This window comes from Eleutherodactylus coqui, chromosome 2 (assembly GCF_035609145.1).
Source record: "Eleutherodactylus coqui strain aEleCoq1 chromosome 2, aEleCoq1.hap1, whole genome shotgun sequence".
Lineage (NCBI taxonomy): Eukaryota > Metazoa > Chordata > Amphibia > Anura > Eleutherodactylidae > Eleutherodactylus > Eleutherodactylus coqui.
The window spans coordinates 286,750,076-286,774,232 of NC_089838.1; the positions used below are offsets into that span (position 1 = coordinate 286,750,076).

At 41.9% G+C, this 24,157-nt stretch overlaps 1 protein-coding gene across 2 annotated transcripts in view; it reads right to left on the minus strand.

The window, feature by feature from the left end:
* Positions 1–23,708, minus strand: part of TCF7L1 (transcription factor 7 like 1) — a 52,427-nt gene extending 28,719 nt beyond the window's left edge. For both annotated transcript variants that reach the window (XM_066593168.1, XM_066593169.1), the window contains exons 1-3: positions 23,287–23,708; positions 22,598–22,658; positions 21,437–21,567 (exon numbers count right to left, since the gene is read on the minus strand). In XM_066593168.1, coding sequence (XP_066449265.1) covers positions 21,437–21,567; positions 22,598–22,658; positions 23,287–23,472 — 378 coding nt within the window. In that variant the 5' untranslated portion in view covers positions 23,473–23,708. The remainder of the gene's footprint in view (positions 1–21,436; positions 21,568–22,597; positions 22,659–23,286) is intronic.
* Positions 23,709–24,157: the final 449 nt, after the last annotated feature.

Genomic DNA, 24,157 nt, shown 5'->3' on the forward strand with positions numbered 1-24,157 from the left:
TGATGCAATAGGAATGTAAGCATGTGTGCAGAATAGATGGATTGACCTTTTTTAACCATGCAACCCTGTCTACCAGGAAATATTAACCCTTTAACCCCTAGCTCTGCAGGGGTTAATGGCTTTCACAATATAACACAGACCACTTAAGACTCCTAGAACTTATTAGTAAGGTCTATTGAGAAGGAGTGGTGGGGGCAACTTCCGCTCTGGTGTTCTCTCAATGCTGAAATCTGAACCCCATCATTCAGGAATGCCCTGTAGCTGTTCACGCTATTTAATGCTTCCCTCCAATATCCCCACTTCCTGTTCTCCCCTAACTCTTCCATCTGCATTTCCGCAATATATTCCATCACCCTTCAGCCTCTTAACAGTCAATTGTGTCGGACCAAATCACCACTGCCACCCCCCACAGCCAACCCATTACCATTCCACCACCCCCCCTTCCCTCTTGTTCTTACGAATCAGATAAATTAATCTAATGTGCCCCCTACTCTATTTGCAGTCAATGTTTTCTGGTCAACATACCTCTTGAACTTTGAAGAAACCAAGGCTCTTCGTTATGCGAGATTCCCCATCTCGAGCATTTCTACGCTAGATTAAAAACCATCTAAAACATCTCAAAATAACCACAAACCCAACAAGCTGAGAACTTCCTGAACATCAACTATGGATGCAAGTAATTTGTCCAACCTGGCCAAGAGGATCATAATCGGAGCTTCGATGGTGTCACCATGGAGAGACCAATGTGGTTAAGACTTAATCTGTCCAAGTTAAACAAATTAGGTTTAACGTATAAAAGCAATAAGAATAAAATAAAAGGTTACCAGAAGAGGTCAAACATCTCGGCATCTTGCAATTCACCCCATTCCCTGGTCTATTTATGGTCATCTGGAACTCAGGCCTATGGTAAGAAATGTTCACCACTTCCTCTTGTCACTCAATAAATCAGTTTATATGTCCACCGCTCAGGAACAAGATCCCTGTCCTCATCACCCCTACAACGGACACAGCTGGTGGAAGGGCGCGTAGAGGGGAGAGGAGGGGGGGGGGGGAATTCTGGGGCCAAATGCTTCTGGTCTACAATTAAAAACTATGAGCTGATGGGGTTTAGAGTGGGGCATAAGTATGGAGGAGTGTAAAGAAGGGTGAGCGGTTTAACAGCTGCCCCCGAGGTGTCAATTATCCCAGAACCCTGCACTCCACCTCCTCCCACCACCAACTGGTGTGAAATTACACAGGGCTCATAGGCATACTTCCTGGGCCAACTGGATGCCATATGGAGACCTGTACCCATGCAGCTTGTGAATTATACAGCTGTGCCGAACTACAGAGCTGACGCTCTACAAGGGCCATGCAGATCACATAAAACCCAATGCCAAGAGTTTTTTTTCCCTTAACCACCCCCCCAAGAAAAAAGCTTATATAAGGATAAACTTTCACATTTTCGTTGAGGTTTAACACCACTTCCTAATATTGGGGATGTGATTATAGGACCCATTCCTCCCCCCTCCCATTTCCACCTCGCGTAGAGTTGCGAAGTAGGTACACCGCTATGCCATATCGTCCACCAAGCCTACCTTTGGAATTACCCATCTGCAACAGCAATATTAAAGTAGGCAGTTCCTCGGATTACACATATATTCTCCATTGTACGATTCTACAAAAAAAGGTAGCAACTCGCAGAGGGTTAAACAAAACAGAGAAAGTTATGAGCGCAGCTGGATTTTACTGCATGGGAATCATAATTAAGGACCCCCCCTCCCCTCTTCGGCCCCCACCTCATGCATACGCTCACAGCCCCCCTCCAAGACGCTCATTCCCCAAAATAATACGAGCCAGATGTGCCCTTGCAGCTGTCTGTGAGCGTGTAGCGGTGACCAATATGAAGGGGGATTAACCCTTTATTTACCAGATCCGGGTTCACATTAGATACTAGAATACAAAAAAAAATAAAAAATCAGCCATCTGCATTACCAAACTAGGAATGTAATGAACAGTTTTGCCTTGTAGGAAACATTATGCAGGAAAAAAAAAAAAAAAAAAAAAACCTTAAATCGCGTCCATCACATTTTTTGGGATAAAAAACTTCAACGAAACCATACTAATGAGAGCGATATAGCGACAGGACTGACATGGACCATGCCCTCTCCACAACGCCATTATTACTAATTAGCAAAAAGAAGCAGTAGGGTACTAAGATAGAGGTCGATTGTCAATCATGGCGCGATTTTTTATTTTTGCGTTCTCCGTTCGCAGGACTCAACAGCATAACAAAATATCTGGCGCCACTACTTTACGTAGCTCTCAGAATTTGTATCTAGTCCGTGATGCTATATTTAAAGGGCCAGTAAAAAGAAAAAAAAAAAAAACTAATTTGCAGACAAGCCGTCAAGAAGATACGTTTTACAGCGTGTTGCAAAAAAAAAAAAAAAAAAAAAAAAAGGAACGCCATTTCAACATCCTCCACCTAGGCAATAAGGCACATGGTCGGGGATTGTCATTGTGAGCGTGGTGAATGCTGGGGTTTTGAGGGGCTGTCAGGGAGGGGTCAGGGTAGAAGGGGGGAGTTCTCCCGCAGGCTCCGAATCCTGCTCAGCTGGTTTCATGGTCTGCGCTGTGTATTGTGAGAATGAATAGGTCCTTTCAGCCTGTGAGACAAGAAGCTGTGTGCACAGCCTGGGGAGGGAGAGAGGGGGGTACACTGCAGAGCATTGCCCCATTAACCTTTCATTGGCTGAACTCCTGTAGTGCAGGTATTGGGGGCATAACCAGACCTCCCCTCCATAATAAAAAACAGTCTATACCATAGAATAGAAGATGAGAGAAATAGAAAAAAAATCCCACGTCCTGATAACCGCGACCTCACGTTCTGATGTCAAGGATTACACGTAAACACGCGACGGTAACGTGTTGCTAAATTATAAAAAAAGCAGTTTGTTGCGATCTGCCCGGCCGCCATCTTAATTGCACGCACATACATAACTTTGCACGGCCATGCACAGGATGCAGAAGTGACACACTCATTTTAGGCTGTGCAGTGCTGTGAAATTCCACATGTCAGGGAGGGAGAGGGCGGAGGGTGCAAGAACACAGACCCCTTTCAGTTTGTAAAAAACACAAACCAGGAGCACTGCCTCCATGGAGCAAAGAAGGAGGAACAGTAGGGGGGATAGCAAGGACAAAACATACACCACTCTCCATCTGCACTCAATAACCAGCCACGTCAGATTGGTCCCAGATTGCAAGCTCCTATGGCTAGGCCAATATTCCATAGTACTAGGGCAAAAAAAAAAAAATGAAATAAAATAAAAAAAACTATAAAAAATTATATTCCAAAGTCAGGTTTGTGGGTTAACTTACTAGAATTAGCCACCATTATAAAATTGTGAGTGCACAATTAATACAAGCAATAGGGTATGGATATAGCCTCAGGGCTTGTACGCACTTACGTGAAAACCAGGAGGAACACATCTGGTTCTCATGCACAATAAACACCTTAGTGTTATATTCTAGTAAGAGCATATGAGTTATTACAAGCCGTTATGGTGCTGGGAAAATAAAAATGAACAATGCCAACCACAACGCTCGTACGCAGACAGTGGGGCTTAGCCCATTTCTTAAGCTTCGTAAATACTTTAGGTTTCATGTATAAAAAGGCCTTAAAAAAAAAAATAAAAAAAATTAACTCTGTACAGCTAAAAGCTGCAAACGTTAAAAAAAAAAAAGATAACAAAAACCTCCTTTACACTGGCAATCGTGATTTCGTTGCGGCAAGATCACGCCTGTTCCCGCGACTTTTGAGCATCTATGATGTTTTCCTGGGAATAATCCCACATCGCTGCCGTCTGATTTTCTTGCACGAAAGTCAATAGAAGTTCCTAATGTTACAAAAGCATCGCACGAAAGTCGTAGGTTCGTGCGTTGCGATAAAGAGGAAGCTTCATAGGGAAACATGAAAGATTAAAAAAAAAAAAAAAAATAAAAAAAAAAGGGGGGGGAGGGGCGGCAAAGCGCAAAAAGATAGGACATACAGCGATTATTTTTTTCACTCCACATCGCATAAGTGAAAACATTGCAAACGGGAATGGAACCATTAAGAATAATTCTGCGTTTCCACACTCACATCCCGCGATTTTATTGCAAGTGTGAAGGCAGCCCAAGACGGAGTTCACACTAGCGTTTTACAAAGAAATGGGAGTCTAAAGAAAACGGAAGTGAAATGGATAAAAACGGATTAAAAGAGAAAAATACCCTTCACCGGGGTAAAAGAAAAACAGGAGTAGGGCAGAAAATTGAGAAAAGGCTCATGGCCACAGCCACAGCGTTTTACACAATTTCCAGCCATACGTGCTGCCAGCAGAGATCGCGTATGGCATTGCGCGTGCCTGTGAATCACACGCTCACGGACTTAGTGTAATTTTTTTTTTTTTTTTACTTCTCCGCAATGTATTGCGTATGGCCAGCATATCATACGCAGCCTATACAAAAGTGTATAGAGCTCACACTGCGTCTATACGCAAAGAGCATACTGCGATTTATTTCTCTTGCGCATCCATACGCAGTGTCTATACACCGTGCGCATGGAACAATGAAAGTCCATTCGCCGCGTATCATGCGGCTGTGCAACGCACGAGTGAAACGTGGTAAAAACACGGTCGTGGACACGAAACCAAACGGATTGAAACCGAGTCTTCAGTTTCAATGCATTGCTATGGGCTGGAAAACAAATGTTTTTCTGTTTTGCTGCTCGTACCACTGAACAGATGGAAGGCCAAACGCTAATGTGAAATGGCCTCAAGAGCCAATATAGGTGCAGATGAGATTTTGGAAAGGTTGAAATCTACCTTCGACTCATTTAGGCCTCATATGGCGCAGAGTGGTCGGGCAGCAGAAATGCAGTCCTAAGCTCTCACTCACGACCTGAAGGTTGTAGGTTCAATCCCCACTTGGGTCAGGTAGCCGGCTCAAGGTTGACTTATCCTTCCGAGGTCAGTAACATGAGTAATCATGACTGGGGAGGGCAATGACAAACCACCCTACAAAAACAGTCTGCCAAGAAAACATCACAATGTAACGTCACCATAGGAGTCAGTCATGACTTGGTGCTTGCCCCTGGTGCAATTACCTACCACAGAGTTTTCCCTAATTGTCTAATATCCGAGGCACCCAGGATTGTAGGCCATCGACACAAATTTCCCAGAAAATGGCCGCCAAATAGAAAGGAAATAAAATTACCTAAATACAGTGTTCCTTTAATAAAGCATATGGCAGACAGGTCATTGTGTTTCACAATGTACAGAAGGTGGCATTGCCCAGTGTGGTAAGCATCTGCCCCAGTTATACCCATTCATTCCCTACCCAATAATACAGGAAAAAGGGGAGTCAGAGGGTGAAGGCCATTCAGGCGCTGACTGCATGGTCTTTTGCCTTCGTTCAACTGGTCATTTCTGATTCAGAAACCCAGGAGCAGGACAGTGAACTGTACCCATTGTCTATAGCCGATGGAGGCAGCCATTTTATATACTAAACCTACCTAGAGAAAGGAACCAAATTACAAAGAGGCAGTGAAATACTTCTTGTCAGACCAGGAACCATTTGGGGTCTAATCACATAAATATTGGCCTCATGTATAAACCATAGAGGACAGAGTGGATGAGATCGCCATAGCAACCAATCGCATCACTATATATATATTTTTTTTTAAATAATCCGCACTGGAAATATTAGTTGCTATGGGCAACACTCCCATTTGTTGGCCTACGCTAGTGTTTATACGAGACCTACAGGGCTGTGGAGTCACTACGCCAAACCTCTGACTCAGACGCCTCAATTTTCCCAGACTCAGACTCCTTCATTTATGAGTCTTTAAGTGATAAATTTACGGCATTAAAATATGGTTTAGTAATGGTTTTTGATTAATAGGGGCTTAGACGAACAGAACATATATTTATAGGACATTTCAAAAAAATTTTTAAAAAACTTTCCTAAATTCCTATGAAAGGCAAAATATACAACAAATCCTGCATTGAATTACACCATAGATATATTAATATCTATCAAATTTTAATTTTATTTTCTCTTTTTTTTAATACCCCGGACTCCGTACATTTCTACGAACTGTGGGTCCATCAATATGGGACTCACATTCCAACTCCACAGCCCTGGAGGTCAATGTGCTTAAAAACAAAATCCTGAATCACAAGTTCCTCTTCTGTCAAATTAAAAGCCAATATAACTATGGAGTGGTTTAAGAAAAATGTCTTGTGAAAGCTTTGTGAGAACGTTCACATAGGAGGTCACCCAGTTTATGCAACGTATCTAAGCAATACTGCCATTCAAAAAAGTCTGAGACTTTATAGTGACGACTACTGGCAAAGCTGTAATGTCAGCCATATTGGTTTTCTCAAGAAACCAGATATAACAAAAAAGTTGAATTAAAAACTTGTGGATAACTCAATTACTCAATTTGCAATGCCACCTAATGAAACATGGCATCCATTCAACTAAATGGATGACTATAGTGCATGCAACAAAAGAATGCTGTCAAGCAAAGCCCTCTGGACCTGAAGCTCAAAAGTGCAGGTCCTACATATTGTATATATGCCAAAAGGGATGGTCTTAAATAAAACCCCATCACATATGTAATATAAAGCTTCACCATTGACTGAATAATAGTAACATAGTACCACAGTACGTTAGTCTGAAAAAAATAAAATCCATCCAATTGAGCCCCCACCCCCATGTTGATCCAGAGAAAGGCATGGCAAGAAACTTCAGCGCAAAACTCCATTTATACAGGTTGCCCATGTGAATTTACAATCTATTGGATAATGGCCAATTCAGATGGGCGTATTACCCGTCCAGTTAATTTACGGACAGCACATGGACCCATTATAGCTAATTAGGCCATTCATAAATAAAAAAATATAAAAATAAAAAATGTCCTATTCTGGTCTGCATCATGGACCTGTCGCCATGCGCTGCCCAATGCAAGTCATGCCCAGGTATATCAGGCACAACTCATACACCCATTTGAATTGGCCCTTAGGGTCCCTTTTTTATAGGCAGAAGGGGAAATATTGCATCAAGTCACGCACGAAGCAGCTCTGGCCACCGCTCATCATAGAAGGTCACATCACGTAAAAACAACCTCTTACCAAGTCCCATTATCTTAACTGACAAGTACTTTATCAGTAATCTACCTGTTGACTTGATAGCGCTAAACCACTGCAGTTTCCTAAACAGGAGTGCTGGTGGCAGCATGAGATAAGATTTTTGAGAAGCAATTAATTAAACAGCATTATGTCTCCTATGTAGTCCAGGCCTGTCTGGAGAGGTAATGCTAGGTACTTCTGGGAAAGGATTAGGATGTGTTTTTCTGCATTCCGCCTCAGGGCCCCAGTCCAGTTAAGACTTGTTCCTATCTCTCGCCCCAGAAAACTGCTCCAACAGTAGTAAAAGGGTGTTACACTACTATCTATGTACAGCTCAAGACTCATTAAAACGTACAATGTATAATGACGATTTCCTCACAGTCTAGGAATCTAGCAGTCAAATATAGCAAGTCATTCGAAACTGGCACCCAACGTTTTTAGGGAGGTCTTCCCATTTATGGCTTAATAGTTGTTGGATTCTCCAGAAAGTGATTAAAGACCATACACCGTTTCCCTACTAAACCTCCACCACCACCACCACCACCCACAAAAAAGAAAAAAATGGCCCCTAGTGCCAATTTTGTAGGCCACCCAAAATTGTATACAATGAATGGGAACCATATGAGTGCGATGCCCATATGGATGAAAGTTAGATAAAAACTATTCCACCTTAAGGGTGGCCTTACACAGGCCGAAGAGAGATTACGGGCAACTGTTGTCCCGTGTAAACCTAAAACTGGACAGAGCAAGTGAGCAAGAATCTCACTTGTCGAAGTAGTTTAGTTTTCAGTTCGCCTAGAAACCAAGTGACTACTGGTCTATTTAAACAGGCAGTCGTTCATCTATGAACTGCCCATTTACTCTGAATGGAGGCAGGTGGTTGGAAGAGATGTCAAGCCCGCTCCACCTCCAATCAGAAAGATTACCGCTCCTGTGTGATAATAGTTAGGACGGATGTCGGGCTCTTATGCGCCTAACAGTCATCCCACGAAAAACCACCCTAAGGGCTTTCTTGCACTTTTTTAGTAGCTGAAAAAAAAAAATTGCACACCATTTGGTTTAGATCTGCAGCAGATTTCAGCCCTTCAATTTGAATTCAAAGGGAGAAGTCTGCTGCCGATCCACACCAAATGCTACAGATTATTTTCCACTGTAGAAAGTTTGCCATGTGTCAATGTACCCCAAGGCAAGGTTAACACTAGTGCCAGGGGATTCCGTTGTTTGGCTCTGTCCTAGGAGCCGCACACGGGAAAAACAGAAGCACTAATCTGGCATAACCCGGACCCAAATGGTGCCAGACAGATCCCATTCACTATACTGTTGCCCGGCACACTGTCCTATTTGTCAAAGATTTCATGCTGGATCTGTGCAGGAGGCCACCATTCAGTGACCACACATGCTTCATTTAGGGTTTGCTCAGAGCCAGAAGGAGGCGCCGACAGTCACACCTAGACCCTGCTGTAAAAAAAAAAAAAAATTGCCATCATAAATAGCACACGGTAGGTTCGGCCCTATTCTAGATTACACATTAGGGCCCAGCAGCTTCAAGTTACACTTCTGGCTCTTGTATGTATCAGAACTACCCCTTTAATATTCCGAGAAATGAAAGACTTAAAACCAGCTTGCAATAAACAGAAAAAAAAAAAAAGTGATTCGTTAAGTGTTAATTGAATAATACACAAAGACCTCATTTACCAATGTGCAAAACACATACTTCCCAACATCTATTTATTCTGAAATGTTTGCACAAGGCACATTTCTTTTTTACAACAGTCCAAATTACCGCTAGTCTCAAGGGTGAAATTAAGGGTCATTTAGGATACAATCAATGACTAAAATTATCTGGCATGTCTTTCTAGACAATGTGGGTCAAGCGCATTGTGTTGAGGGGTGGCCATCAACAAGAAGTCCAAGCAAGCCCCAGAGTTGGGTCCATTTACACCAAAACGACATATCATTTGAATGAATGAACGAACGTCAAGGTTCACTCGGCAGTCAGTTTATACAGGCAGATACATTGTTGGCCCGTGAAAACCAGAAATCGGTAAGTCGTTCACATTCGCTGAATAAGTGAATGAGAAGGACAGAACGATCTGCATTTAAACTGAACAATTAGCAAACGAGCCAATGATCATTTTTATGCCTTCATAAAGTGAATGATTTATCGTTCGATCATTGGCTGCGTTTACACTGAACAATAATCATTCTGTGCAATAGGCTCTTAAACGTCCCTGTTTTGGATCTAGCTTCATTATCCAGACGTCAACACCGGCTTGGTGTCCCAAGCCAAACACTATGTACGGAAAAACAATAAGTTGTATCTGTGCAGTACAAGTATAACACGTTTGAGTATACCATTGGAAAGTGAAGGGGGGGGGGGGGGGGAAGAGAAAAAAAAAAAAGGAAAAACAGTTAAAGTAAAATGATCCCCAAACAGGTGTGCGCCGAATGAAAAGCCTCGAAGGACTTAAGTCGAATAAACTGTCATTCCAGATTACAATAGGACACCCTGCAGAGGGGGAACTACTTAAAATACAATATTTTAGTTACTATATTAGAATCAACAATCAAAAAGATTTCACTTTTCTATACAGTTCATTAGAATAGTTACAATCCCTGACCTTATATATAGGCGTTTCATTAGATAACAGGAACAAAAATGATCAGTGTTGGTCTTTATGCATACAGTATTTTTGCCACATGCCATGCTGGTCCATCAGGTAGACTTCTAACCAGACTGACCTCTACGGCTTTCATTCCCTATGGTTAGAAGTGGTGTAGGGCCATATATAGTGGATCATTCAGGAGCCACTACTTAAAACCGTTCCTAGAACATATACAGGTATAAGTTCCCCAAAGTTTGTGTCTTGAGCTAATTAAAGCTGAAGGCATCATCTTGCAACGTCAAAATGTACCATGCCAAATATAGATGGATGTATACCACTACATTTCTAAGAGGAAAGATGTTAGTAGCCCCCATATCTTCAGAAAGCTGATGAGGCAAATTAGAGTCCTTGGACTCACAACTGTGATTTTTGCCCTACAAGGGTTTCTAGACAAGAAGCCCAATGACGTTACAAGCCCATCTTTAGGTGGCCATACACATTTGATAGAAGTCGATGTCTTAACAACTACTGCACAAACAATTGTTTTGCAGACGCTACTACCGGTATACACGTTAGTCTATATTGGCTGTTAAAGTTGTTCACACTGGCCATATTCCATGAAACCAGGTGATGGGCTAACAATCTTGCTAGGAACATTCTTCAAGACGACAATGATTGCTCGTTTTTTTTAAAACACGGCCATGACAATGATAATCTCATCAGTTGGTTAAAACCATGGTTTGTTAACTTTCACCCACCGGATGATCGTTTTAGTTGAAACCATCCATTTTTATCATCTTTAGCCAATAGGTATAGGCACCTTCAGGCTTCCAGAGCAAAGACTTTGACCAACTACTATGCCTGTTCACTTATCCAGCATTATAGCTTTGAACAGAATTGAAACATTATAAACCATGAATCTGGAATTGAGTCAGCCTCCCATGACCAATATGTACTTCATGATTCATCTCTTATCAGTAATACCCAAACCATCATGAAACCATGGTTTGGAAGGACGCCAGACCATTAAAGAGCCACATGGGATTATGAACATCCTAGAGATAGTACAATAAGAAATCTATGATGCATTTTGACTTGCCAAATGGATCTTTTTCGACCTAAATTTAGCAATGACCTAGGTCAAAATGTCAAATTGCCCATTTCGAGATTAGGAGTGCACTTTGTCCAGTGCCATCAAGTCATTGGGCAGCAGAATGGCACGCAACCCTCAAGTTTAAAATGAGTTGAACAGTGGTGGGTATTAAGGTAGTCAGTTCTTGGAGCCATTTCTAAAAGGTTTGATCCATGCTTCCCACCCTCAATCCTTTTTTTTAAGTTTATCTCAGGAGGAGGAGCAAGTAGTTTGTTGTATGCAAGTGGACAGTTAAACGGTTAAACAATAATCTGATAGCTTGGTCCAAGTTTATGGCCGGACTGTTAAGAGTTTAATGTTGGTTCTTAAATTTTATAAAAAGTTGGCTGACTATGGAGTTTAAGTTAAGCGGAAATTTAGTAAACATGGTTGTGGCCAATTACCTTCACTTAGCTAATGTAAGTGAAAACATGTGGACACAAGAGTTTTAGCCATGCTGATGTACTTCCCTTTTACATGGAAGTATGATTTATAAAAATTGCATGTTGAGCTCCCAAGGAGGCCATATGGACAACCTATTTCCTGAAGCTCATGTGAAAATCACCACAAGTTAATAAAAACTTTAGTGTCTGTCTCTTGTAGAATCACTTCCAGTTAAAGCGAAACAATGAACTACACCAAATGCTGGCACCACCATAGGTTGCCAAATACTATTAGAGTCATTAATTCCTTTAAAGGTAAAAGCATAGCTCCATGGCTGGAAGAGAACCACATAACCACAATGCATTCTTTGTACAGCACAAGGAAACCGGATAATAAGTTACATCTGTCCGCTATCCATAAAATTTAAAGGACTAAAACAAACAAAAAACACACAATCACCAGTAAATATAAATCCTTGAGCCGCATTCATTTCCCACCTTTTCTTAGTTCTACTCAGAGAAGCTAGGGTAAGTACCAACACTACCTGTACCCAGAAAACCGACAAAAAGGCAAAAAAACTACTTAAGAAAAAAAAAAAAAAAAAGAAAAACCACTAATATAAAAGCAAAGTTAAAAATATGGGAAACAGGTGCAACCTCTAAATCTGCTTAGGTTCTTAAGTCGTAGGTAATAAAAAGGTGCCTATTGTATAAATTTAAACAACCCCCCCCCCCCCCAATACTCAACCACCCCCTGCTTTCATTCACTTAACACTTATTGTTAATCTCAGAACAGGAGGTCTGCGTTTATTCCCCCCCCCCATCTCCCAATTAGTAGAGATGTTATTTCTGTAGCAATGTGGAGACCTGTGCCCAGGACAGGCATGCAGGAAATTAACGCAGATAAGAGACGCCACAGACTTTACGGAAGGGGTGGGCCCAGCAGCTAAAAGCTTAGATTGAAAAAAAAAAATAAAAAAATTTGGAGACCGGTCTCATACTAGTCAAGAGCTGAGAGGATGAGACCTACAAAAGGGATATGCCACAATACAATGTCACATACCACAGGCTGCAGTAAGAGTTTAGATTTCTGTTTAGACATTGTATGTCAACTGGACCCACACACGGAGAAAAATGACTTGTAGGAAGGAAAGCGGGAAGGAAACCGGGCTCGGGGAAGGAAGAGCCAGATAAAAAAACATGCAGGGCGACCTACAACACACATGCTGCGCTCTATGGAAAAAAGAACAGTACTGAGGAATACAAAACTGTCCTCCTAGGATTGTCTATATAGTCAGTGTAGAAGTGAACTATCCAAAAATGCCATAATCCGTAACATTACATTAAAGAGCATTCGCCCCTGAAGTCATACAAAGGCCTTGCGTGGTCCTCTACAGTTAATGCATCTCCTAGCTATACCGTATATAGAAGTCTCGACAGTAGCCAATATAGTCACCATCACAGCTATATATGGCTGCATAACCAAGCAGATTTAGCATATTTGTCACCCACTAGAAAGATGATGACTTAAGGGAATGCATCAACTAGATTTTTTTCCCCATTTGTTTTTCTTATACTAATTAAAACAAGGCAGTGAGCATATTCTTTTTTTCTAATAGTTTTCACTTTGAATATACATTTTTGATTCCATTGTCTGTACATGCCTATGGAGGGGGTCATCCTGCCTTAGCTACAGTTAAAAGGCATTTAAATACACTTTACATCAGCACTCATGGGCTACAGACAATGGACAGGAGCTGTTCTATTGACTTCTGTGGGAGAGTGTTGTGGGCATGCTCTATGACCTATGCAGAGGCGGAGGAGGTAAGCCGTGACCATCACCTATTGTGAATCCCGTTTTCTCTATATATAGGTGTTACCTTAATGTATTACTGCCTGTGATAACGGAAGAGTTTTCTACAGAAGAGGAAGTGTTAGCCTATTATTAGGCTTAATGGTTGGTGTGAAAACTAAGATTAGTTCTTTCTTCTTTAATTGTTGATATCATGCTCTATATTTACAGTGGGTCCAGAAAGTCTTCAGACTATTTTTTTTTTTAACAATTTGAATTTGTGGCCTTGAATTTAAACCCCTCCCCACCCTCCTCCCTTTCATTCTGCACTCAATACCTCTTAATTACAAAGTGAAAACAGAATGTTAGAAAAATAAAAACATTCTGCATGGACATAAGTATTCACACCCTGTGCTCAGTACTTAGTTAAAGCACCTTTGGCAGGGATTACTTACCTCCAGTCTTCTTGGGTCTGATGCCACAAGGTTTACACACCTGGATTTGGGGATTTTCTGCCCTTCTCTGTAGATCCTCTTAGGCTCTGTCCGGTTGGATGGGGGCCGTCTATGGACAGCCAATTTCGGGTCTCTCGAAAGTGGCTGTCCATAGACGGCCCCCATCCAACCGGACAGAGCCTAAGAGGATCTACAGAGAAGAAGGGCAGAAAATCCCCAAATCCAGGTGTGTAAACCTTGTGGCATCAGACCAAATTAGACTGGAGGTATGTAATCCCTGCCAAAGGTGCTTTAACTAAGCACCATTTCGGGAGATGTTCAATTGGGTTCAAGTCAGGGCTCTGGCTGGGCCACTCAAGGACATTCAAAGTCGTCCCTTAGCCCCTTCTGTGTTGTCTTGGCTTTGTGCTTAGGGTCATTGTCTTGTTGGAAGGTGGACCTTCTGCCCAGTCTGAGGTCCACTGTGCTCTGGATTAGGTTTTCATTAAGAATATCTCTGTACTTTGCTCCATTCAGCTTCCTATCAACCCTGACCGGCCTCCCTGTCCCAGTCGCTGAAAAACACCCCACAGCATGATGCTGCCACCACCAGGCTTCACTGTAGGGATGGTATTGTGCAGGTGATGAATGGCACCTTGTTTCCTCCAGACATAACACTTGGAATTGAGGCCAAAAAAATTCAATCTTGGTTTCATCAGACCCGAGAATCTTGTTTCTCAAAGTCTGAGAGTCCTTTAGGTGCTTTTTGGCAAACTCCAGGCAGCTTTCATGTGTCTTTTACTGATTCGTTCTGGTCGCTCCACCATAAAGTCATGATTGGTGGAGCACTACAGTGAGGATTGACCTTTTGGAGGATCCTTGGAGAACAACTAGAGTGACCATTCAGTTCTTGGTCACCTCTTACCAAGTCCCAATGGTGCCGTTTTTGCCACGGAAAACCCACAGCATTTTCACTACGTGCAAACATACCCTAAGGCGTTCCATTTTGCAATATTTACATCCATATCTATAGTCAAAGGTACTTGTGAACTTAGTTTATAGAAACCATTCTATAGGTCATGAATACAAAAGTAAGTTCGGTGATGCCCCCATACCCTCCAGGTTAAACTAACTAGGGGCTTTAATACAGTTTACACAACATCAATATATTCAGCGGTTGTGTATACGAGAAGGGCACATACCCCAGGACTGCTTGTTAGAGCTCGCCTCTTATGAATGGAAGAAACAGAACACATGGCAAGAGACAGAGGACAGCTGCTATCGGGGCAGGAGGTGAGGAAAACGGCAGAGCTTTTACAATTGTAAGGGTGAGAATGTAACCAGAGTGCGGGTTGGGGTTTGACTTGGCACAGTATTGCAGGGGAGTAAATCCAAGGCTGTTTTGGGCCTTCAGCAAAGTTCTTTTTACATGTACACAGGAACTGAGATATCTGCTTGCAAGCAAACTAGGAAAGGCTATAGTGGGAGTGTTAACTCTTACCACACCAAAGCCCACACCTACATTCTGCTGCATCATACTCCAGGTCATGAGACGTCTACCATGTACTTCTAAAAAGTTTGGCCAAATCTAAAAACTTGTCCTGTATATAAGCATCAGTAGGGTAGTTATTTAAAGTCTTGAAAGCTTTAAAAACAGAACGCTCCGCCCTACTCATCCTCCATGTCAGCTGGCACGCTACCCAGTCAGTCTCACGGGCCCAAACATCCAGACCAGTGTGTCATACCAAAGGAGCAGGATACAGAAAGAAAAACACATTCCTCTATAGCTCCAGTAACCCATGCACCAGTTCATATAACATTTCCCAATGTGACAGTTTTCTGGTTACACTGCATTTTGTATCATTTTACAGTATTTTATGCCCTTTACTGGATATACAAGGCCTTTGCATGCCAACTAATGGAGAAAAAAAAAAAATAACCTCGTCACCAGGTCTCAGTACAGACCTTTCACACAATTCTTATACATTTGCATAAGACTAAGCTCGTGGGCCCCGATATAAGAAATAGTAACAGGATCAACACCTATTATGTACCATTTATAATGGTGTCTTATGGGGCTTCTGGACCCCCTTTAAGCTTCAAGACCAGATGCAACCACTACACCCCTGTACATGATATCTTGGTATTATGTGTTGGAGCTATGTCAGTTTGTTCCTTTAAAAAGGGGGTCAGGTGACTAATCCACTCCCCCTGAAGGGACTAGTCTTGAGCACCTTTTGGGGGCGGCTAAGAGTGTACAGTGGGGGTGTAGGGATGATACGCATCGTGGCAACCTCCAGCTCCCGGTATAGAGTCAACAGTTGGATGTTGCTGCCGAAAACGAAAGATAAAAACCAAATAAGTAACAAATTACCAGAGGAGAGTTACAAACCGATATTTCGTGCTTCGCCCATACTTTCCAGAGCCGTTTATATGAGCCTCTGTCTCCAGAATGTGCCATTTTACTACTTCTTCACAATGAACTACTTCTGTTCCAAAATTTTATTAAAGGTTAATTTCTAGCAAGAGCAATACATCGTGGGAGTGACTATTATTCGACTTCAAGAAGGCCCAAACCTGAAGTCTTCAGTCAGAGCAGACCACACCAATAATATCACCTGGTACGTGGTTTGGCAGTTACCCACCCTCAGAGTTTCTTGAAGAAACAGAGTCCCTGAAGTAGTCAGCATGAAGCCCCAGCTCCTCTGATGTGTTGCCAATGGTAGGCGAGAAGCCCCCCATGGTCAATGCCTGTTCTAGGGGTCTGCTACCCCTGCCTTTGCTTGAGTTTTAGTGGCATGTTCATGATTATGGTATTGTTAAGGCTTGCCATGCACATTCGAGATCATTTGACAGTGATCTCGCTCGAGTGTGCATGTGTCCTTGATGCAGAAAAGAGAGAAAGAGCCCTTGGACAGTGGCTTATCTCCCTGAAAACAAAAGGATTTAATAGCCGAAATCCAGGAGTTAGGAGGTCTCACATGCAAATTACAGGCCCTTTTACACGGGCCAACGATCGGACACGGAAATTTGTTTACCCAAAAATTAGCCCATCCGAATATATCAGAGATTAGATGGTTTGCTCAGGGGAAAAAAATTCCCGTTGGTAGCACATCCATCCATTGATGTGGTGACGATAAAGGCTTTCTGGATGGGGACAAACGATCATAGTAACGATCATTCATCTCCATATCAGTAGCTCTATGCAGCATATGAACAGCCGTAATGAATGCTGATCAGTGCTAGTTATAATGGACAAGTAACGACCTGTATAAAGAGATCATTGACCAAACTGCAAAAATTGGTGCTTTTAGCCCATGCACCCAAATTATAAAGAAAACCAGATGCAATACAAAAACTAAAATCACTTGGCTTAGGTCTACAAGGTCTGGTTGGGGGTTAAAACTTTGACGCACCCTGTAGTGTCAACTAGTGGACAAGAAATTCACCACCGCTGTGTTGTCCAGAGTTGTAGAGTCGGTAAGACGAATCTCCGACTCCCCGATTTTGCTAGACTCCGATTCCTTCGTCTAGGACTCTAAACCCCACACCCTAGTTAACGTTTTTGATAAATAAGGGCTTAGATGAATAGAACATTTCAAGATCTTCCTAAATTCCTATGAAAAGGAAATGTGCAACAAATTCTGCATTAACTATACCATATATGTGTAATTCTATCTATATCTCATGTTATTTTGTACCAATACCAGCTTATTTTATAAACCGGAGTCAGTACATTTCTATCGACTCCACAGCCCTAGTGTCGTCACTTGTGCCACTAACCCACTTACATAAATTTGAACCCCTGTATAAATTTTTTTTCCTAATTTAAAAACCAAGAAAAGAAACCCCACATACCGTGAAATCCATGCCCAAACCTGGTTAACAGTCACCGAAATGCATGTGAATTTTCTACAAGAGCCTATACGTCCCCTACAAAAGCCTATATGTACCTGCAGCCCGTCACATGACAAAAGTTGTATAGCGGCAGTCTACCTTGCATAACTATAACACAGCATGCGACATATCGGCGTATTGGAAGAAACCTTGTTACATTGTCAAGTTCCCTATGACAATGACAGAAGTTACTTGACCTCCCCTGCTGATGTGGGACACATTTCAGTTAATTGAGACAGGTATGGGGTTTTAATTAGCTCCCAGCTATGTGTTGTAATGGAGTCTTGTTTGGGGTAGATTTGAGATGACTTATAGGCCCTCCCTCCTGTCCCTCAGGGCGAGGCAATTTGCAATGCACACAGGGAGGGGAATGCATCATTCCTGTCTGTAGAGGAATTTAATTTGCAACCAGACAATTCACCCTGATCACCTCCCAAAACAGAGCACACAATGCCAGCTCATTAACAGCACTCAGGGGTAGCTGAGGGGGCATTCGGAATAATAAGAAAGAGACAGACAAAAGCAGAGGGGTCCAATAATCCCACCAACAGCTCCATTGTCCCCTAACCACTGTATATCATTCAAATCCTAAATGGACCAACAGGCAGAAAATTTGACGGCAGAGAACAACTTTAGTAGCCAGTAAAACAAAGTTAAGACGTTATCTGGGCCTCTTCTATTTGTCGTAACCAAACATCAGGATCCCTGGAATTACACATCAAGTGTTATTTCCACATCACATAAACCCCAATTACACAAAACTATCCCTAATTTATTGAGCCAAGGTAATAAAACCACTCAAAAGGAGCTCACTGGAGCAGTTGGTCATAGCAGCCAGATTCCTGCCACCATCTTTACATAAAACATGATCTGATCGGTTGCTATCAGCATGTACCTAGCTTTTATACAAGACCTATCATGGTAGACCGATTCTGGAGTTTCGACTCAACTTAAAAAGGGCAAAAAAAACCCAACAATCTTGAATTTACATATACTAGTTATGACCAATTTAGAAAGATTTATCCATTGTGCTCAAATCATTGTTTGGTCATGCCAAAAGTCGAATGCAAGAATGTGAAATACAACAATTTTTAATTTGGGGGGGGGGGGGGGCAAAATTGTAATTAACTTGCAATATTATTGAAAATCCTACGAGGCAGTTTTCACTTTGGAGCAGCATTCGTCTTTTTCACACAAACAAGATTATCGTGTGATTTTTGTGCGATGCGCACAAATACGAAATCCATTCTTGAAATGGATTTATTCACATAAGAAGGGGGAGGAGGAAATAAAAAAAAATAAAATTAAAAAAAAAAAAAATCACAGCATGTTCTATATTTGAGCATTCCCTCAGAGCGCATCACCCATTGTCTTCAATGGACTCTTGAAAGAAATCGTATACCAGGCAATGCAATTTTTGGCCCCTTATTGAAGACAATGGGAAGCAGTCGTTCTCTTTTCATGGGCGTCAAATTTTAAGCAAAAAGCGCACCGTCACAGCGAAAAAAATAATAATCACACGTTCGCAAGTGCGAAATCAGGCTGAAGTTTCACGGCCCGATAGAGCGCTGACCCGTGTGAATGTAGTCTTACAGTAGCATAAAATTTTTCAGTTTTTTGCGGAAAAGTCAAGCCCGTTTTTTCTCTATTCCCACTTGTTTACCATCCTTCCATCTCACACTAAGCCATGTGCTCACTCACACGTTTCATAATAAGGCATCCATTTTAGCTCACCACATCAATTTAAAGTGTTTCAACCACAGAGACAAACCCTCATTTGTCCCCCTCCCCATGTTGGGGTACCAGATCCTTTGCATCGAGATAATTCACTATTCAGGCACAAAACAAACACAGGCCCAAGCGTGGAGTAACAAAGCCTGGTCTGTGCAGGGAAGAGAAACACCTCGTCCGGCGCTGCTAGGCTCAAAGTGGGCACACAGCCCCCAGTCAAACTCCAAGTCAAACAGCCTCATTCAGGCCCCGTCTGGATTTTTAAAGAGCGATTTCAATTTTGGAACATTTAAGTGCTTCCATTGTCCATATACAGTAAAAATAGTGCTACTGTGAGCGGAGGCGGCCATATTGAACCTATTAATTCCATATGAGTATGTGGCGTCACGGAGGCATCACTGACAACTGGCTCCAAGTACATTGGTTGGCAGCTGGGTGTTTTATATGCATCCGTTGTATGTAGAAGACTGTCCTACTAAATGGAGATGACTGATGAAGGGAAAGAAAGTGCTCACACTAAACGGGATATTTTTATGAAAAAAAACAACGACACCGATATTTTGTGGTGTTCAAAAACAAAAAAAAATAAAAAAAGTTATTCGAACTAAATTTTAAAATGAAAAAAAAAAAAGTTTGCCCTTAATGGAAACTTTTCTGCAGATTGTTCAATGCCGTAACATAGCAAAAAATGACTAAAAAACATCCGTACACAAAAGTATATAGAGAAGTATAAATTTTAATGGGTTTATCATAGATGAACAACGATTTTTGTTTGCAATGGCCAAGTAAACAGATTTAAATTAGGAGATCAACATGAAGAGATCTGGACTAGAACATTCTATACACACACATCACTTATTTTAGGGATGATTACATTTGGCAAAGATAGTGGGTGCACTTCGTAAACATTAACAGACTTTTTTCCCCCCTCCTTGAACACAAGCCCCTTTCAGAAACACAAAACCATAAAGTACCCGTAAGTTAAACAGAAGAATTCCACGCTGCCTGCACACAAGCCTGTTAGTGGTTTCACAATCAGATTACAAATTCGAAATGTGCCAATTTAATTCTATAGAATCGCACGACATTCCGTACCTTGTCTGTAAACAGTCCTCACAATAGATATGACAGAACAAATATGCACACAAGGATACACTTTACAGCTAGATTTGTAACACAAGATTTCAGGTCACTGTGTAGTAAACAGTCCATTATGGGAGGCAAAGAACCATTAATCAAAAAGAAGAACAAAAAAAACCCAAAAACAGATAATGGCGGGCAGTGCCAACTTGGACATGTAGGCACTATTCACAATTAGACGTTTTATTATAACAGCATCCAATACCATGGTCACTGTAGGTCTTAATCAGAAAGACATCCCCTACGAGGCACTTTTGACAGAAGCTTTTTGCCTGGTTCCACCAATGTTTGGTTTAGATAGACAGGTAGTGTGTGTCCAGGGGCAGTTTTAAGATAAACCAAGGTAACATAGTATGTTAGGCTGAAAAAAGACATACGTCCATCCAACTCAGCCCATTCCCACCCATTACATCCCAATGTATTGTGATTTGAAACGACTCTGGTGAGGACCTTGGTCAGTGGTCAGGCCCAGACATCATCATGGTCTAGTCAGCGTGACCCCAGTAGAAAGAGATTGATAAGCAGTGCTGTAGGGTATAGTCAACATCTACCTGTTCACCATTGATCACTCAGAGGTCTTCTAAGAACTCCATAGATGGAGGCTCACTGTCAACTGTTTGGCACGTGGTGCCAGTTATGCCATTTAAGATAGTAGAGCTCATAAACATATGCCATCAGGGTACTATTAAATAAACTGTTTCTCCAAGATCACGATGGTGGGAAAGTCAAGAGTAGAAAAAATTTGGACCGCAAAAGGTGACCAATGAGGAGACATCCTTATAAAAAGGTCCAACTCAAAATAAATGGGTTTCTGTGTACAAGACGGGGATACCGGAATACAGATTGTGACAGGTGATGGCACCATTTAAAGAGCACCACCCCATCCCATAGTACTAACAGAACCCCATACCAGTCACATCACAGGGCAGGGAAAAACACGTGTATGTAACATCGGAGTCTTTCGTGAACTACAAACCAGGTCAACACTAGAGTATATCAAACCAAGAACTGGCTGATTCTCCAGGCACAACAATTCGGCCCTTGTTCCAATAAGTGACTTACAATAAACTCGTCACCCAACCAATCACAATTTGTGGTTTGCAAAACCATATCCTAATAAATAAGGCGGAAAAATAGACATAAGTAATATATTTGGTAACTGCTTACCGTGCGGGCGCTGGGCGAAAGGGCACCATTGGGCAAGTAATGGCCCCCAAGGTCAGGGATCATCAGGAATGGGTAACCAGCATAGGGTGAGCCTTTAAAGAAAGCTGCATCTGGATGTTGCCTCCTGAATGCTAAAGGGGTAAAAAGAAGTAAAGCGTTGGCAAAATATAGAATTATGGCAGGCATTATGTAGACATTACCACATGACCGGATGTACGCTCTGGCCTACCACCTTGTAGGCCTGTCTGACAGTAAAACTAGACGCTTAATTATTCTTCTAATTTATAGCTTGATTTTTGCCCACACAGAATTTAAAGGGCCAGCACCACCATAAGAAAAAAAAAAAGAAATAAATGCCAATGCAACACATTCATGGCAATTTTTTTAATTTTCTCTACTTTAAGTTTGAGAGTCAATTTTTATCCAGCACTCCATTTGTTAATGGAGAGCGCATGTCCGTTCAAAATTGCTTACAACATGGCTGCACCCATACAAAACTTTTATTACACATCCTGGGACCACAGCACACGAGGACGCCCATTTTACTATATAATGAATCTAAGACAACAAAGTCATTGTAATAGAAGAATACAACATTTAAGACGTCACGTATGGAATTAAGTCATCTGAACCCCAGAGCTTAGACAACGACGGACATCAGACATTTTATACAGATGTAGAAAGTAACAGGGAGGGGGAACGAGGACAACGTTTTTTATCCAAATTGCAACACAGGTCACCTCCAAAATTGTTCAGATACAACAGTTTTTGTAATAGTGACATAATGTACGTAAAATATTGCAAGTATTAAAATGGTCACAAATTTTTGCATTAAAATTATATAAAATTTTTTACACTTTTTCATCAGTCACTGAAAATCTTAAATTTTTAATGACAGATGAATGCTAGCTAAAAATGAACACGGATCATAAACTGATATTCTATAGAATTGACTTAATTGGCTGTCCCAAAAACGTGCAATTACTTTTTCTGCACCAGTTATAAAATATTTAGGTCATTATAAACCGCAATACCAATAGTACTTCATTTTAGTAGTTTACCAATCTTATGCTACATCGTGGGCTAAAATGAAACCTGGCCCAAGCAAATGCATGCAATAACCCCAAATATGTAAAAAAAACAAACATGGAGGCGACTCACCTTCTGACAGGTAATCCCGGGGTTTCTCAAAACTCTCTCTTGGAGGGGGGCGTCTTTCAACCTAAAAACAGATGAAGGGATAGTTTAGTTTTAGCCAAGAATAGATGGACATCCTGCCCCGTGTTTATTTCAGGGAGGAAGGATAAAGCGGAGTTTAGTATAATGGAAGGGAGACATTGGTTGGGAAGATATAACATATTGGCAGGAGTTCATCAGGGCTTAGGCTCCCAGAGCCGTTAGGGCCCCTTTGTGTACTGGGAACATCTGGAACATACAGGAGTGGATTGACAGAAGTACCTCTACCGGTAAAGATAATCTGGGCAACGGGATTGCTTGTACGATCATCTGCATGTCTATGGTGGCAGATATAGAGCATTTCCAACCAATTGGAAAAAGACGGTCGTTAAAGCTATATAAATCGATGCAAAACAAAACAAAGAAAAAAATTAAAAAAAAACGGAGGCAACAAAAATACTCAAAGCCCATGGCAAATATGTGATGGTACATACACACAGCCATACATCCAACCATCATGACCAATCACTAAGAGGTCACGCCAATAATCAGCAAGTCTACGGTGACAAGTTAGTTCCGTTCACCCCATTTATTAGACGCAGTCAAGCGTATGAAAATATAGTTTACGACGGAACCATCGTCTTATCGCCAAAATCTGGTCGTGCGATTCTTACCTCAGAGTCTGAGTCGCTGCTATGATTCTCCGATTCGTTAACCAGCGAAGACTTGACGTCTGCCAGGTCCCCCTCTGCAGAGCCTTCCCCGGGACTTTTTTCCTCTTGCTCCCCCTCATCCTTAAACCGGATCAACTCATCGTTAGCCCCTAACTCATCCCCCCCACCGCTGTTTAATTGAGGCATGATTGTTCTACCCCACTAACAGACGCGTAAAACCCCCAACACCACCGAGCCCCTTCCTAAATCCGAAACAAGCTAACTTTTCCCTAATGCACAAGCCTCCTATAAAACATAATCAGGGGGGCACAAACTTTGCCGAGAAACTTTTTTTTTTTTAAAGTTGGATATTACTAAACCGGGCCCCCACGTATAAAAATCACACAAGCCCCCCTTCTAAATGACTGCACAAGCAGGGTCTCAGCCCCCCCACCCCAGTGCGAAAGCAGCCTCTCCCCCCATTACACTGAACAGCCTCCCTCCCCCCCACTACAATGCACAGCCAACCTCCCCCCTCCTCCTCAGAGCAAACTTCCTGCAGCCTCCTAAGGAATGAGATGTTTTCTTTCCCTAACAGAATGTCTTTGTATGTTACAATCTGCTCAGCATTGCAAACAAAAGATTCAGTCCTTAAAAAAAAAAAAATCCACAATCCAGAACCCTAAACCCAACTCTTCGGCCCTAGCAACAAGTTGAGCCCCTAAATTAAGGCTGAGAACCCCCGCTCTGCCACCACCCTCTAGAATCCAAGGGGACTCTGAAGTTCCTTGAAAGTTGCATAAACAAAAAAAAAAAAAAAAAAAAGAAGCACAAATCACAGCTCCAGGAGAAGAAGTGCACAGATTTCCAGCTTCCTCCCAGCCAGCTCCAG